This window comes from Onychostruthus taczanowskii, unplaced genomic scaffold, assembly GCF_017590055.1.
Source record: "Onychostruthus taczanowskii isolate IOZ18803 unplaced genomic scaffold, ASM1759005v1 scaffold25, whole genome shotgun sequence".
Lineage (NCBI taxonomy): Eukaryota > Metazoa > Chordata > Aves > Passeriformes > Passeridae > Onychostruthus > Onychostruthus taczanowskii.
In genome coordinates, this window is record NW_024499796.1 from 3292768 (window position 1) to 3309609 (window position 16842).

The 16842-nt window shown below is 45.2% G+C and overlaps 1 protein-coding gene across 1 annotated transcript in view; it reads left to right on the forward strand.

The window, feature by feature from the left end:
- The window catches only part of PAPPA (pappalysin 1), a 177508-nt gene that overhangs the window by 124530 nt on the left and 36136 nt on the right, over positions 1–16842 (forward strand). Inside the window, exons 13-14 of the mRNA XM_041406962.1 lie at positions 1449–1662; positions 10884–11055. Coding sequence (XP_041262896.1) covers positions 1449–1662; positions 10884–11055 — 386 coding nt within the window. The remainder of the gene's footprint in view (positions 1–1448; positions 1663–10883; positions 11056–16842) is intronic.

The window sequence follows — 16842 nt, forward strand, 5'->3', positions numbered from 1 at the left end:
AGAGAATGCAGAAACTTCCAAGGAATTTGGGAACCCGGGATTTTGAGTATTAACTGCACCTGTTTGTAAGTGAGAAACGTGCACCGTTCCACAAGGAGCTGATATCAAAAGACTTCTGGGAGGCAAGTAGACAGGGAGGTTATTTCAGGGTCAGATGAAGACCAAAACAAAAAGAGACTTGCTTTTTTCTAGTATTTTTTTTTTTTATTACAGGAAGATTTTTTTAAGTAGAGGGTGGGAGATAGATGTTTAAAGAGTGTGTCTTAATTCACAGGAAGTCACTTTCTAAGGAGAAAAATGAAAGCCTTTTTATTCCTTCCCTTTTGAGTCAAGAAATACGAACTGGGGGAAAAAAGTAATAACAGAAATCCCTGAGCCAGTTAAACATGCAAATAGAATTTATTTTATTTTCAAATTTGTAAGTGTATCAGGGTAGCCAAGGGGCCTGGGCCAAAGCCATTGCTGGGGGAGCTCCAGTGAAGCAAATGGATCTGGAGCCAAGCTGATCCTCGGAGTGATGCCATGGAGCTGTGGAGGCAGAGCCTTGCAGGCAGCCAGCAGGCCATGAATCTCAATTAATGAATTTTGAGGGCAGCCGACAGCTGTCTGTCCTCTGCTTTCCCCTGAGATGGGTTTGGCCCATTTGAATTCAGGCTTCTACCTGAAGGTAGGAATTTCTTCCCAGCTGTCACTGAGTGCCTTATCCACTGGACAAAAGGGACTCAGGAGTCTCCTTGCCACCTCTCTGGTGTTCCTATGCACTGCAACCTTGAGATACTTTTATTTCCCCAGAAAACAATTCTTTTCTTCTCGAGTGACATCACCTGTAAAATCCTCAGTGGTTCCATCACCCTCACTTTGGTCCTCACTCCAGGACCAAATCTGCCTTTTCTTGCAAAAAGCAAGATACCCTAAGGCTTAAAACTATTGAAGAAAAAAATCAAATCTGGGCAAATTTAGTGGAAAACTCACGCAAAAAGAAGTTTTACTCTGAGCGCTAATGACATGCACAGCTCCAAACAAGCTGCTGCTGCCCCGGCCCTGGTGCACAAAGCCCCCCAGCCTGCCGGCACCGTTTGATCCTGCGTATAAAGGCTCCAAGTGTCCTCCAGGACCTGTTTTACAATGGTGTGACTCTGCTTCCCCCGTGCTGGTTGCTCCTGATTTACCAGAGCACAATAGAAACGTAGCTGTGGTCTAAAGGAGCGGCTCCGAGGGCCTGCCGCGCTCGCAGAGAGAATGGCAGCCTTTCTTCAGCTGTCTGGAGGGATCTGCTTCTCTGCTAAGCTCTCTGCAGCGATTTGGGAAGCCCCTCCAGGCAGCTTACCATAACTTTTCAGCTCTATAGGGCCATTCCTCTGGATGAAATGCCTCTGAAGTGCCCATGGCTTCGGGAAGCAATTGTGTTAAGCCTGACCCTTCCTCTGATCTTGTCTCTCCTCTGGCAGGTGTCCACGTCCTGAGCTGCAGAAACAATCCCCTGATTATCCCCGTCATCCATGACCTCAGTCACCCTTTTTATCACACCCAGGCTGTCCTCATTAGCTTCAGCTCCCAGTTTGTGGCCATCTCTGGGGTGGCCCTGCGTTCCTTCCACAACTTCGACCCCATCACCATCAGCAGCTGCCAGCAAGGACAGACCTACAGCCCTGCGGAGCAGAGGTGAGCGTGTCAGCCCTGCTTCCCTCTGCCTCACACCCACCACCCCCAGCGCCTGCTGGGGCTGGGGAGGAGGCAGGAGGGGCACAGCAGCTGAACCCTGCTGACCCCTTTGTGTCACGGGTAAAAAACCGGCAGTGTTCTCATTGATCAGGATGGATGGGACATTTAACCCGCATGGGATGCTGTTAGTGAATTATTTCCTCTTCCTTTCTCCTCCCTCCTTTATGCCAAGCCTGGAATTGGGGCCAGTTCACTCTACACACATTCCCCATCTCACTGTCGTGTTGGCCACTCGCACAGCAGTTCAATCTGAACCCCGTTGTGCTGCCAGAGTGCCAGGGACCTCCCAGGGAAGGGCCTGTATGGACACAAAGTGACGCCTGTGCCCTGGAGGGGCTGAATCCTGCCAGGTGCTCAGCCCTGGCCATCAGCATCTGCTGTGTTTTTATGGCTGGTGAGGCCCTCAGCACCTCTCTGGATCCGACCCCCATTCTGAAAAGCTCTGTGGGACCCCCCAGGATGAAAGGTTTATGGCTACCGTTTTATTCTTGTTGTTATTACAGACACATCAATAGATCACCACCAACCCCTCTCAGTCTCTGCTTTACAGCATCCCACAGAGATTGTGACCTTTCATGGCCTCTGGTGCAGCAGCTTCATGGATCCTTTCAGTGAGGCACTGAAAAGAAGAGGAGAGAATTTAGCAAAACCCCTGAAAGAATATTTTTTTTCTTCCTTTGTGAATTCAAAGTTGTGAGCAGTTGTCATACCATAGCGGCAGCAATAGTAAAACTAGTTGCATATCCCAGCAAACCTCTGCTCAGCCTCCTAAGCAAGCTGTCAGGCTTTTTGATAATGTTCTGGCTTGTTTTAAGGACCTGCTTTTATTCCAGGAAAGGCAGGAGAGTGAGAAGGGGGAGAGGGAAGGGAAAATAAAATTAAAAAAAGAAGTATATCTATAGCTAAATCAATCCAGTCAGTGTGTTCTGACCTAGATTCAAAGCGTCTGATCGTTGTGTGCAATAGGTTGTATAAATTCAGAGGCCCAAAGACAGCAGGATCAAGTTTCAGATGAGAAGTCTGGTGGTGGAAGTGTGGCCAAATCCCAGCGCCAAAGCAGGACAGAAAAAGGGCAAGAAAACCCCACTGGAAAGAGAGGGTGAGAAGCAACAGGGAGCTCAGGAGGACTGAGACACAGGGCCACATTCCACTGCCCTCTCAAGTTTTCAGTAGGAATTGAACCACTTGTTCACTTATTGAACTAGAAGTGCTCTGTGTTTGGAAAGTTATTTCCTTAATAAAAAATGCATCCCCCTTAGGCAAAGATTCAGTGAGCCTCTGCAGCCCAGCAGCCCAACCTTTAGAAATCCCTTGAGGAGGAATCACCTGCCTTTTGCCTCTTATGTTTCTTCTTGGCTTTTTGGCATCATTTTGTTTTGGGGATGCACTGAACCCTCTCAGCCCCCTGTTCTCCCAAACCCCCATCTGAGCCTCACTCTTTCAAAGTAATGTTTTAGGTCATGTAGGTTCCAGCACTGGATTGATCATAACATTTCCCATGTCTGACAGGGTACTAGAAACTCTCCCAAGTAAAGCCCTGGTCCAAAGGCAATTGAAATCAGTGGAATTATTTCCACTGATGACAGTGCTTCAGTGGAGAGTCAGTCCCCAGTTTGCCTTGTGCTGGGATCATTTGGGGTGGCCAGATCTGTTTTCTTCTGTACAAAAAACTCCAAGCAGTTCAGGTATCCAAAATGTAGAAAAAGTTGTGCATTAAGTTGTGCAGTCAAGAAATAGGTGACACCTTTGCTGTCACCTGCTGTCTTTTTCCTTGTAACCAAGGATAACTTTTACCCAATTCAGGAAGAACAGAGAAAGATAGATTTTTAAAATTATTTCTTAACCAGTTCAGAGGCTGGATGTGCCTTTTCTGCCTCCCCTGCTCACAGTCTGCCCATCAGATTCCCTTGGGGTGCCAGTTCCACACTGCCCATCTTTCCCTTCTCCCCTTCCCCACTTCTTGCATTTGCCTAATATGATTTTTAAGATATTTATTGAATTTTTAAAGGAACTTGCCTTCCTATGTGTGATCATCAATTTTACCCCTTTCATTTTCCTTAGGTCAACATGGATATTTTTGCTTGCTTTTTGGCTTCTCTCTGTAAGAGGTATTATTTCTCTATTTCGAGGAGAATTATTTTGCTTGGAGAGGATTTATAGCCAGATACAGATATTTCTAGGCAAGGGTGCACATTTTAAAATTGTGAAGGAAAAGAAATATATTGTCCCTTAAAAGTTAACACAGTGTGTTTGAGTGTGAATAGATCCCTCCCAAGGGTTAGTGACAACTTAATGACTGAAAATAAAACCTGCTCTTACTCTTCTTTCTTGAAATATGTATTATAGTTAGTATTTTAGAGAAAAATGGGCTTAAATCTAAAAGTCCAATTGAACTTTATGGGTAGTTGTTCTCAGTCATCTTTAGTTGTTTTGAAAATCCATTCCATCCTCCTGAAGACATTTATAGTTTGAAAATTCCTACTCTGTCCTTTCCAGTTTTATTCTTCCAGTAGTTTTTTCTGCTGCCAGTGATTACAGACTCTTTTTTTTTTTTTTTTGTTTTCAGCAGAAGTTTACCTCACTACTGGAGATGTGCTGTAAAAATGACACTCTTTATTTCCACATTTCATCTTTAGACCAGACATAATGGCCTGGTTAGTTCTTCTCTTGTGCTTTATAGCTCGAATTATTATACTTTTACTGTTTCCTGTGTAGCCTCATGCAGTGGACAGTGAAATTGGGTGTGCAGAAGCAGAGGTGTAATTTCCCACCCACCAGTCACTCAAGCAGCAAGAAGGCTTGATGTGCTGTGGCTGCCTTTGACAGTGGTTCCTCAAATTTTTGTCTTTTTCACTGTGTAGGAAATGTCAGCTGTGGGTCACCCATCCCTGGCAAAGCAGTTCCTGGGAAGTGCTGCTTTTCCATGGTGCCACTTCCCTGCCATGGTCCCCAGACCTGTCTCTTCCACCACCCCTCCTGGTGCTACTGTTCCTCTCCTGCAAACTGCAGGCAGGAGGCAGGAAAGTCCAGTTTGCCCAATTCACCCAGTCCAGCTGTCAGAGCTGTGCATTTCAGGAGTTTCCATCATTCTAATCCACCATTAACTCTGTGTTCATACTGAAGACAGATCCCCCCTGGCTGCCCACTGCTCTCCAGTCTTCTTGCCTTGCACTGTCACCACCTCGTGCTTTCTAATGAGTGTAGCAAAAAGATTTCCCTTTGCTTTCTCTGGTTAAACCTTGGCACAGCCTCACTGATATGGCTTCAAAATTGCTTCTGCAGGGGAGATCTTGGGTTTTCCTCCTTCTGTAAGTGTGCATATCTGGATGTTTGACACTGTAGACCAAGATCCACCCCTGGCCACCACACCATCACCTGCTCTGGCCTCTATGGAGAGGTTCCCTTTGAGCTGCACCATTTGCTGCCCCAAACAAGCCCCAGGGACTCTTAGCCCACTCCAGCTCTTCTCTTTGTCTTGTTCTCGCCTGCTGTCAGCTTCCCCAACAAGAAATGATGAAGATAGATCTTCAGCAGCAGAACAAATGCAACTGCTCTTTACAACTCTGGTTATTTTATTTTCTTTTTTCCTTTTCATAAGGGGGAAAAAAGGGTTTCCTCGTCTCTTTTTGTTGTGAATTAATGCAGCTTTCTCTTTCCCTGTTCGGCCGCCTTTCCCCTGCCCTGCATTCTGTCATTAAGCACAATCTCTGTCAGCTTGCTTCGGGTGAAATTAATGAATTTCTCACAGAACTGTTAATCATAGAAGGTTTGGTCCGTGACATGTGTTATAATTCAATGGGTTTTTAACCTTCACCCCGTTTTGGTAATTGGCAAACGGCATCATTTGGCTTTTATTAAAGTGGAAGGCAATGCATTTTCTTTGTTTGCCTGGACAGACTCTGGCAGGGAGACCTGTGGGGCTGCTGACGCCCAGGGACACGGTCCCACTTCCAAGCTGGCAGGGTGATGGGGCTTTGAGAGCTTTATCAGTTCAATATGGACCCCCCTGGCAGGAGCAGCTCACACCACAGGGTGCAGGCAGGCTGGAGGCAGACCCCGTCCCCAAGGAGAACTTGCCCTGTTAGTGATGGGGACAGTGAGGAGGACGTGCTTGTTCGTGCCTCTCCTTTCTCTTGGGCTTACCTTGGCTGGGGCAAGGGTTTTCTGTAAACTTTTGGGTTTAGCTTCATTTTGAACCTTTCAGTTTGAATAGGGGTTTGCTGGGATCACTGTCAGAGTCAAACCCAGCAGTACTGAGGGGACATCGCTGAAGGGACCATGGCTGACACCACTCATGTTGTTGCTGTCATGGATCAGGTTTGAAGGCAAACACCTTTTTAAGAAAGGGCTTGATCCTTCTTCCAGTCAGCACAGGTTCACCAGTCCCCATCCAGCCCCATGGATTTGGGTAGATATTCAAGATTTTGTAGTAATACAAGGAGGCAATGTGCTTTAGCTGAAGACTGAAGAAGACAAAGTCATTGTCACATTTTCAGTTCTACATTTTTTTTTTTAATTTCAACAAGAAATATGGCTAGCAGCCTCTACATATATGTAGAGATAGAGAACCTACTCTTGCCTTTAGAGTAACCTCTAGAGAGGAGAACACAAACCCATTTTAAGGATAAATATGTTAGAAAAACCCTCAGAAGGCAACATGTGTGTGAGTTGTGTGGATGGTGGCATAGGACAAAACCAAATTGCACTTCAGATCTGCAGCCCAGGCTGGCCCAGAATGTGGAAAAGGGAGTTTTTTGCTCTGTCCAAGAGATAATGTTGTAGTCCTTCCCCTAAAAAGTACCCACCATGAGCTTTTAGGCTCACCTGAGCTTAGATATGTGTCAGAACCATCACAGAGGAAACAAATAATTAAGGCACCATGTTAAGATGAGTTCTTGGAAAAGCGCTTGACCTCGGGGTTACGAAAAGAAAGTTTGGCTGCTGTAAGCTTTTTAAAAGAGGAAGTCCTGGATTGTTTTTTATGTGAGGAAGGAAGAACTCCACTTAATTGTTATAATTTTCTATAAACATGTTAAAATACAAATGTTTCTAGGATTGTGTCACTAAAGCTCCAATTTAGCAAAGCCCTGAGCTATTTGCTTACATCCCCCTGTAGTCAAATCTATCAGTGGGACTTAACTGTGCTTTTGAAGTTAAGCACATATTTAAGTGCCTTGCTGAATTGGGGCCAATATTGGCACAGAGAAATACAGATTTAGAGCCTAATGACTGAGCTCATTTAGATTTGGGATGGGCAGAATGGATTTGAATCAAGTAAGAACTGGCTCAGAACTTCAGCCTACATGTGAAGCTAACTCAGTGCAGGGCTTTTTACGTCATTGAAACAGCCTTCCTTGATCTGTTTTGAACATGCAATGGAATGTGTGCAAGAAATCCACTACTCCTTGCACTCACCTCAGTGTGAAATGTTGTTTTAGGAATTGTACACTGCCAGGGCAAGAAGAGAAACAAGTGGATCCTGAAGGGGACCTAGTGAAATAAACACTTGTCAGGGAATGTTCCAGGCACCAACAGTTGTTCAAGTAAATTGTTAGAGTGGTGCTTGGGTCCTTTGTGTAGCTTTGCTCCAGTACTATTTTGTACTCTGGTAAGGATTTTTGGGAATTAGAATAGACCAGGAATGGTTTGAAATTGGCAGTTTTGATGAAGTCATGTGATTTTGACTGCAAGAAAATGGGATAAACTGTCCTATGCCAGGAGTCAACATGAGTTAAAGCTGAAGTGATTTCATTCTCCGATGCCATTATATTGTTTCTTTCCTGAGGAATGCACATTTTCTGGAACATGTGATGATTGACCACTGCTAAATGGCAGTACCCATGCAAGAGCTTCTGTAATCCACAAATGGATATGATGGGTTCTTTGTCTAAACTTCCTACTTGGAGATATTAATTTCTCCTTCCTAATTCTGCATTTGCAGAGCTCAATTCAGGATCATGACTTCAAAATTCATTGGGATTTATGGCTGACAGTAGCTGATACCAAATTGGAACCAGTAGCTAGAGAACCAGAAATATTTAAATTAGAAACATTTGGTGGCAGTGGTTGCTTTTTTACAAAAAGTGAATGGTTGTATTGTTTGTCACTGAAGTCATTCATATAGAGTTACAGACAGAGAGAGCTGCCCAGATGATCTGCTAACCAAGGCATAATCTGGAGCCTGGAGGGGGTGGCTAAAAATGTTCCCTGGCCATTTCAGAAGACCACAAGGGGACTTGTAAACAGAAAGAAGAACATCACAATAAGTGTTTCTTAATGCCTTTGTCTGTGGCATTTCAGTTCTGTAGGACTTCTAAGCCCAGGCTTGCTCATCTGGTGTCCTGATCTGAACTCCAGAAACCAGATTATTTTTCTCCTTTACATTGATGGAAATGAAAAGCGATGCCACTGGCTGTGGTGACGTTGCTTCAGATTTCCCTCTGTGCAAATTACAAGGGTTTTCTTGGGCTCATCCTTTCCTCTGAAGCCATTCAAGTCTGAATTCAGTGCTCCACTAATTCACATAAGTATTAGATTAAAGAAGTCTGGGGTTTTTTTTTGTTTTTTTGGGGTTTTTTTCCAACTTTAAAGAAGGCTTTCAGATTTTGAGGCAGTTTTGCAATGGGCAGTCGAGGTTTGCAGTCTTTGCTTCTCAGAGTGGCTTGGCAATACTGCTCTTTTTTTTCCCCAGTGAGTCAACTTCCTCAGCACTGCAGCCCTGGCACAGGAGACACTCGTGCTGCTGCCTCACCATCTGAGAAATGGAGGGGAGCAAAGTGAGAGTTGGCCCTCATGGGCCAGTCTAACTGGGATGTGTAAGAGGGAGGGTTCCACAAAGCGTCATTTACACTCTCGCTCAACATCCATCATCAGATGCTATCACTGATGTCAGCTGAGGACTTACCCAAACAGCAGGACCATGAGGTTGGTAGGGTTAGGAAGAGGTTGGTAAGGTCCTGCTCTGCTTGGGGACCCGCAGGGTGTGAGGCTCGTGGTATGTAAAGCCTGTGTTCACACCCCTGGGTGATTAGTGTTGGGCATTTGCCAGGAAATAGCACCTGGCTGTTCTCCTCACCTTGTTTCTCTGGTGATGGCCACCTGGGCACAAGGATATGCTGCTCACTTGATCTGCTGCTGCTCCATCCACAGCCTTGTCGATCCTTATAGGGTTAAACCCATGGCAGTTTAAATCTGTATGCCAGGCTGTGAGTTGCAGTGACTGGAAAACATGTGAAATCCTTGGTTAGTGGGTGGGGATCCTCCTGAAAGCAGGATCACCCTGGATAGGCCAGTTCTGGCAGAGACCATCCATCCTGAAGAAGTGATGAGCATCACAGTTGTGTTGATAGCCAGGGGTTTGTTGCATACAAGGGTATGGAGTTGGCCAACACAGAGGTGGAATTCTCCTTTCTCAGCTCTATCAGCAGTGCTGCTTTGTGCACCATGAGGAAATAAAATACTTCTGAATGTAGGAATTGTTTATGGCTCATCACACTCCAGGGAAGGGCCAACACTGAACAATCAACCTTAAATTACAAGCAGTGGGCACTTCCCATATAGCACTAGTTGAGGACAGAGAAATGAGTTGTGCAGGTACATAAATACTGTCATTTAATCTGATCTAGAGCTCAGTAGAGACATGTGCAGATGTGCTTCTCTATCAGTAACATGGGGATAACAATACCAGCCCAGGTGTCTCGCAGGGGTGTCACAAAAATTAATTAGATAATGTCTGCACAGTGCTTTGAACACAGCAAAACAGCACACACATGCTAAGTCAGGGCTTACTAAGCTGAACAGGGCTGTTAACCCTTTTTTTCTGTAGACAGGAATAACTGCTTGTAATCTATTTCAAAATAATGTATATTGATACATTGCTTTCCCTTCTTTCTATAATTTTCCCTTTCAGGTTCTTCCCTAAATAAGCAGATGGTGAAATAAGTTAACATTTTCCCTCCCCAGAACTAATTTAACTGTATTTAAATTAAATTAATTTTTAATTTCATCGGAGAAACCTCACCTTGTAGGGGTCCTTATCCCAGAAATTTCATCTTTATTCCAGAAACACTTTGCACATAGAATCATGGCATGGTTTGTGTTGAAGGGACCTTTAAAGGTCATCTGCAGTAAACAGACACATCTTTAGATCTGATTGCTCAGAGCCCTGTCCAACCTGGCCATGAATTTTTCCAGGGATGGAGCATATCTGGGCAACCTGGGTCAGTGTTTTAACAGCCTCATTGTAAAAATATTTCTTCCCTCTCTCTAATCTAAATCTCCCCTCATTCTTTAAGACCCTCAACATTTCCATTGCTGTTTTGTTGAGGGACTACCCCTTATTCACATTTGAAGATGTGCTATAATGTTTGACTCAGGTCGTCAGAGATGGTGAAAGATTTTGTGTCAATCAGACATCTCTGTGTATGTCAAAAATAAACCAAAACCTCTTTTTGCAAGTAGTGCTAAATGTTACAATAATTTTCCAGAGGGAGAACAGACAGTTTCCATAGGGGAAAGATTTTATGGATGGCAGGAGAGCAACTGGAGAGATCTGAAACGACAGCATGCTGCTGAGTTTGATAAGAGCTTATCAACACAGCTACACAGCTGATGTTTGGTGTTCCTCATGAAGTGGAATAAAATGAATGTGATGATTTCAATCGAGCTTCTCAAAGATAAGAGTGTCTATCACAGAAACCCCTCCTCACATGTGCCCACTTATCACTCCCAATATCAGCACTCATGGATTCAGCAGATTTAAAATTGGATGGGTCATGAGGACTGCTCTTGAAGGGAGGGTTTTCACAGGAGAGAGGGAGGGAGGGAGGGATGGATGGATGGATGGATGGATGGATGGATGGAGAAATGGACATTATTACAGGAGTAGGGAGGTCATAGTGCAATTCAATATTGCAGAACAGAAGGAACTTCTGCAGAATTGGAAGGCTCTTCCCTTTTGCTACAAACCCCCTAATGTACTGTCATTGTCACCACTGTGCCCACTGCCTCTGTCCTTCAGGACACATACCAAGAGGCTGTGGAGCCCTTTCCTGAGCTGGGCTCAGAACTCTCTGACCAAAGTCTGTCAGTCAGACCCTGCTCTTGTGGAATGGATTGAAATAATCAAATAACAACACCACCACTCCTTATTTCCCTCCCAGCTGTGTCCACTACTCCTGCGAAGCCACGGACTGCCAGAGGCTGGAGATCGAGAACGCGGTGCTGAACTGCACCGGCGGCACCGGCTGGGACAGCGGCGCCCAGTGCAACGTCAGCTGCAGGACGGGCTACATCCTGCACATCCACAGAGACGATGATCTCATCAAGAGCCAGGTTTGTCCTGCCATGGCGATTTTGTTATGATGCACAAGACCAGGATGAGCAAATAGCTGTGGAGAAATTGAGGAATAACTCAGGGTAGATGCTGAAATCTCAGCCTAGCCTTGGGACAAGGTCTTGTCCAAATGCTTGTCATCAGAACAGGAGCCCTTTGACTCCGAAGGAAGAGTTTCTGGCAATGAGCAAAGCTCAGATGTTCCCTTAATTTAGAAATTTTCAAACCAAAAACCATGTCTGGTTCAGTCCTTGTTTGATCTCACTGGCTCTACTCAGCCAAACCGTTTAGTTTGGTTGAGTAGTGGGAGTAGAAGGGCTGGTGTTTTGGGAGTAGGGTCCTCATGGTTTTGCACAACCAGTTTCTGGGTAAACTATGTCATTTTTAGTCCTTCAGATTGAGATTAACAACATATTAACTCCTTTGCAGTGTTTCAGTCCATCTGCTCCAACCACACCCTGACATGTACAGCATGGAGGGCACAGAAGAAGCACTTGAACCCTTATTCTTCCTGACAAATCACCAAAAACCTCCCCCAGCAGGGCAGGAAACTCTCCTCATCCTCTCTAATCTGTGCATTAGTAATCCAGTCCTACAAAAGCAGCACATCTTCATGCAGTGAGGGGGGTATTGAGGAAAACCAGCAATTTGTTTAAACGTTAAAAAAAAAAAAAAAGAAAAAAAAAAAAAAAAAAAAAAAAGCAAGTGCTTTTTGCTGGGGGAGGTGGATGAGATGCACATGCAGACGCAGCATGGCCTGGGGACAGGGGGATGCAGGGCTGACACCCCACTTTGTGCCCTCATCTCTAACACTGCCACATCCTCTGAGTGAGACATGGGGGTGGTTTCCCCCATCAGCACCTTCTCTCCCTGGTTGTGGGGGCAGCACTCACATCTGGGGCAGCACTCACATCTGGGACGGGGTTGGGGCAGCCACACTCAGCAGCCTGTCTGTACTTATGAAATACTGTGTTCTTCATAAGCTCGCAGAGGGGGGAGACAGAGTGGAGGGGAATGAGTCAACTCTTTCAACTCAATTACAAAACAAATACAGGACCCCGCGAGCTGGGGCCTCTTCCATCCTAATTGGCATCAGCACCAGAACCCCAGCTCCAGCTGAGCATTTTTACAGAACACAAAACCAGTTCTCAAAACGAGCCTGAGTGGCTGAACCAGGAAATTGTTGGAAGGGATCTGTACATGGGGTACATGAAGCACACAGGGATCACAAACCAAATAAAACAGCCTGAGCATTCTTCACCAGCCCTGTGTTATTTAAATGCAAGCAGTACCTTTTGGGGAGGCTCGGCCAGCTGGGCATGGTTTTGCTGGGAGAAGTTTGGTTTCAGAGCCTTGATCAGACTCATATGACAGGAGCAGAGGATTTTAGCACCCCTCACTAATGTGATTCACTGCCTCTTACAACACGCTTCCTTTCACCCTGCTCTGCTATTGCACTTCGTTGTCTTTTCCACCAATAAAACCCCCTGAGGCCAGTGGCTTTGTTTTGCTCAGTGCTGTGCATTCACTGTTCAAATTAGGGAAGGACTGGAGCATCTTAAAGATACCCATGACCAGCTAAGCACATTAAACACGTGCTTTTAAAGTTTTGTAAGTGTGCTTCAGATATCTGCTGGAAAGGAACAGACAGTTTCTTTTACTGTTAGCTTGTTTTATTTCTTTGTGTCAGGTGCTTCAAACTAGAACTTGTGGAACATGTAGACAAGAAATTAATTATCTGAGAAAGTCCAGGATCCATGGTCTGGATTTCTCATATCAAAAGGCATGGTGCTTCTTCCTTATTTTCTTCCCAGCTTCAGTTCCTCTTCCAGTCACAAGCATTTGGGGGTGAGAAAGGGCACATGAGTTGTTGTCCATGGCCAGAGGGACTTTTCTCCCCTGTCATGACTGGGGAACCTTGCACAAATCTGTTCCTTGTTTCGTTTTTGCCATTCACTTGTTTGACTAATTTGAGGATCTAGGGATACATTTTTTCTCCTTTAACTGTCAGTGTGTGGGGCTGCCTGAGGAAGAGGAGGAAGGAAGCAGATGCTGGTATTTCACCCTCTTGGGTAGGAAGGAGGCTGGGCTGAGGTGCAATATCTCAAAGAGCAGACTGACCATCAGTGGCCCACAACCACTGCATGCTGGTGAAGGTGATTCACAGACCAGTGGAAACACCTTCGTTTAGCATTTGAACCACATTTGTCTTTCCTATTTCATTGAAAGACTGAAAAAAAGGGCAAAGAGCATGACAAAAAGTGACATTTTCAAAAGCACCTTGGTGATGTAGGAGCACAAGTCACATTTCAAATCAATCTTTTACATCTAAAGGGTCTTTGAAAAATCTTCTTAAAAGTTTCTGCACTTTCTAGACTCTGTGTCTTCTGAAGCCACCATTTTAATCAGTTTTAGGGCAAAACATTCATTCATTCCCTCTCTGAGAAATTCCTATTCCCAAATTCTGTTAAAACCCTGTAAAATCACCAAACCCTAAAATTCGTCAGCACTCTATGCAGCAGAAACTGTTTGCTGCTTGAAAAGAAAAAGAAAGCTGAGCTGTTTACAGACTCTTGGGCTCTCTCTCATCCTCATTTAGGGACTTACAACAACAACAACAAAGGGGTTTGCATAGTGATGGAGCAAAATCCTTCACGTATCTTTCTTACAAAGAAGATCTTGGGAATGTTTTCATTCTCCCTCCCTGATTTCTTCCCACCCCCCCGGACAACTCCATTGCTCTTTCTTGTCTTCTTCCTCTTTCCCCCCTTTGTCTTTCACTGCTTTCCTCCCCCTTGTCCTTCACTGAAAGCCCCGCTCATTCAGTGACTTGTTGTCATCTCTCCTTGAAGCTACCACCACTGCTGCTCTGGTCAAGAGGTGTTATTTAAAACCCAGCAGCTCCCTAATGTTGTGCAAAGGCATCATCAATCATGCCAGGAAAAGAAAGCACGGCTCATGTGGGTTCAATTAGAGGCACAGTAGTGGGCAGAAGTGGAAGAATACTTAGAGGGGAGGGCACAGCTGTTCATTTTTAAGGAGAGGAAACTTCACACGTGAAGCATCTCTTGAAGAAGGGGCTGGCTGGGATCTTGGGCAGCAGGAAGGAGACATGAATTCTCCCAGGCTGTTAAAAGTCCCAAGAAACAAATCTTTCTGGCACCAGATTTGTTTAAGTTTGCATCCTCTTCACTGCATCTTTGGAGGCCCCTTTTCTCTCCCCCTCTTTCCTCCTTGCCCACCCTCCCTCCTTGCTTAAGCCTCTTTTGGAAGGCAGGACATGAAGGGAAGCAGTTGCTGTGATGCCAGTCAAAGCAGCACAAAGTGCCCAAAGTGACAGCTAATAAACCAGATGAGAAAGCCAAGTGCTTCGTGTGGGCTGCTGTGAGCTGGGTGACCTTGTCAGATCAGACAGGCGAAACAGGCACGTGCCTGCTCGGCTCTGGGTGGGAGAGCTGCAAAGGCAGAGGCAGAGGCTGCCACTAAGACCCAGCACCAGATGCAAGGGCTGAGTCTATCAGAAATACCTCCAGGGTGTGGCATGGAGCTGGGGAAGGACAGGATCCTGCTCAGCAGCCAGGGGTGCTGCCCCTGGACACTGCAGATCCCACCCTCAGTTGTGACACTGAAAGAGGGGAAACTCAAAAGCTGGTGGGTGCCATCAGCAATGATTTCTGTGGTAGGTTTTTCCTCTGTGCTTCCAATCAGAGCCACTGAATTTTGTCTCCATTGCAGGGAATTCTCTGTACTGTGTCCTGCTGCAGAATTACATGTGCTTCAAGTGATGACATGATAGACATGCTCTAAAATGCACCATTATTATGTCTGACCTTGAAAAACTCAGCTTCCATCATACCAAACATGGAACAAATTACTGGGAAAAGCTGAGTAGACAGGGTCTTCCATGGGCACAGCTTCTCTGCTGGGGAATGGCCTTCCCATCCAGGAAGAGACCACAGGGGTCAGAGAGAACTCTTACAGATTAGGTTAGGGGCTTTGTGGGGAAAGTACCACAGAGAAAAACCCAAAGATGAAAATGTGCAGACACTAATTATTAACATTTTGATATCATGGTCTAGAACAGGGACACAGACAAAGGACAGTGGGAGTATGGCTGTGGAGAGGAATCCCTCCCAAAGAGAGGGGATCCCAGGCCTGCAGCACTTACAGCAGGCTCTGGGGTCCTGCTGCTTTCTGCTAACAAAGGCCACAGGTTGCAGCTGAAATACTCTCACAAGTGGTAGCTTGGGCAAACCAATCCTTTTGTAAAGTGTGGCTGTCATGCACAGATATTGCTTCTGTTTAATTTTTTTGTGTTATATTCTGGTTTCTGTTTCTTTGGTGTTCTGCAGAGGTACATCTGATGTGTAACCCTGTCATTAGAGAAACTTCCTCATGCACCACACTGTGTTTCAGCAGCCAGTAGCAGCTAGTAGGAACACTCATTTATTCCTAAACTAGATCACAGCAACAACAATAACTTAATTTCTGGAGCTGAATCTCTTGTCATTGATACAACTTCCCTCTGTTCATCTTGGATCCAGTATCCAGCATGAAACTATGCTGTGTCTTTTCCATAACATTTGGATAGCCCCTGACATCATTAGCTTGAGTTTATTGACATCAATAGCTTGGGTTTATGTTTTAAGTTACAGCAGCTACGTTGCTACTGTGTTATTTGATAATAGCATCTGTTAAAGGGAAATGGATGGATAGCTTTGCTGGATGCTGGAGCAGCCCATCCTGGAATGCTGATGGTTTGCAAGACAGGGGAGTATGCTGTGTTATCCCTTCTCCTGTAGCCATCACACTGCAACACCCTGGAATCTTCAGGACATCAACTGCCTACACTTTATATACACTTTTTAGTGGTACAGATATTCTCATAAACAACAAAGAGAGAATTAGCAGCTGCTGGAGAGTGAAATTCTTGGGAATGTGAACACAGTATCCCTTCACCTGATGGCTCTGAGTATCCCAGAATGTGCTCCTCTGAGTTTGTAGAAAAGACATTTTTTTCCATCAGCAGTGCTCCCTGTTTAAATAAACTCCATGGTCTAGCAAAGGGGTTTTGTGCCCACTTGGGAAGTGTCCAGTTTCTCAGCTCAGGGACTGCTTTTTCCATTCTGAATGCAACCATATATCAAAGGGAGACAGGTCTGAACTTCTGTTGAAACCATTAGGGTGTTTTTGCAAAAAGGGAATCCAGGTCCCTTTGATGTGTGCTAGAAAAATTCCCTTTCCTTTTATAAACCCAGATCAATGGCCGGCGGTGCAAATCTCCTGTGAGCATACCAGCCCTGAATAAAATATTCCCTGGAGGCAGAGGAGTGCTGCTGTATGGCTCGGTCAGATTCCTCGCCAGCATCTTCCCCTTCTCATGTTTGGGTTTCTCACATTTCTTAACCTCTGTCCCTCTCTTTATTCTGGTGTGAATAAAGATTCTTCACTACTAGCTTTTAATATTTTTCCATTTTTAATTAGAAAGTGGATATGTTGTTTACTCAGTTCTCTCTGCCAACATCTGTTTGTCCTTCAGTCACTCAGTAAATTCATCTTAACTTTAGATGGGTGGCTTCTTTACTTCCCCCCATTTTCCTTCTTTGCCCCTAGCACTCCAGGATTCCAGTGTGCTGTGCAGTTTTGGTTATTCCTCAGATCCATAGAAGTTTAGTTTCTGTGTAGCTGTGATGGTGGAGTGACTTCGGGGAAGTCAGAGCACAGACACTGAGTCTGTGTACAACCTCTCAAGTTCCAGGTGCCAGTTTTGGGCAGGACACTCTTGG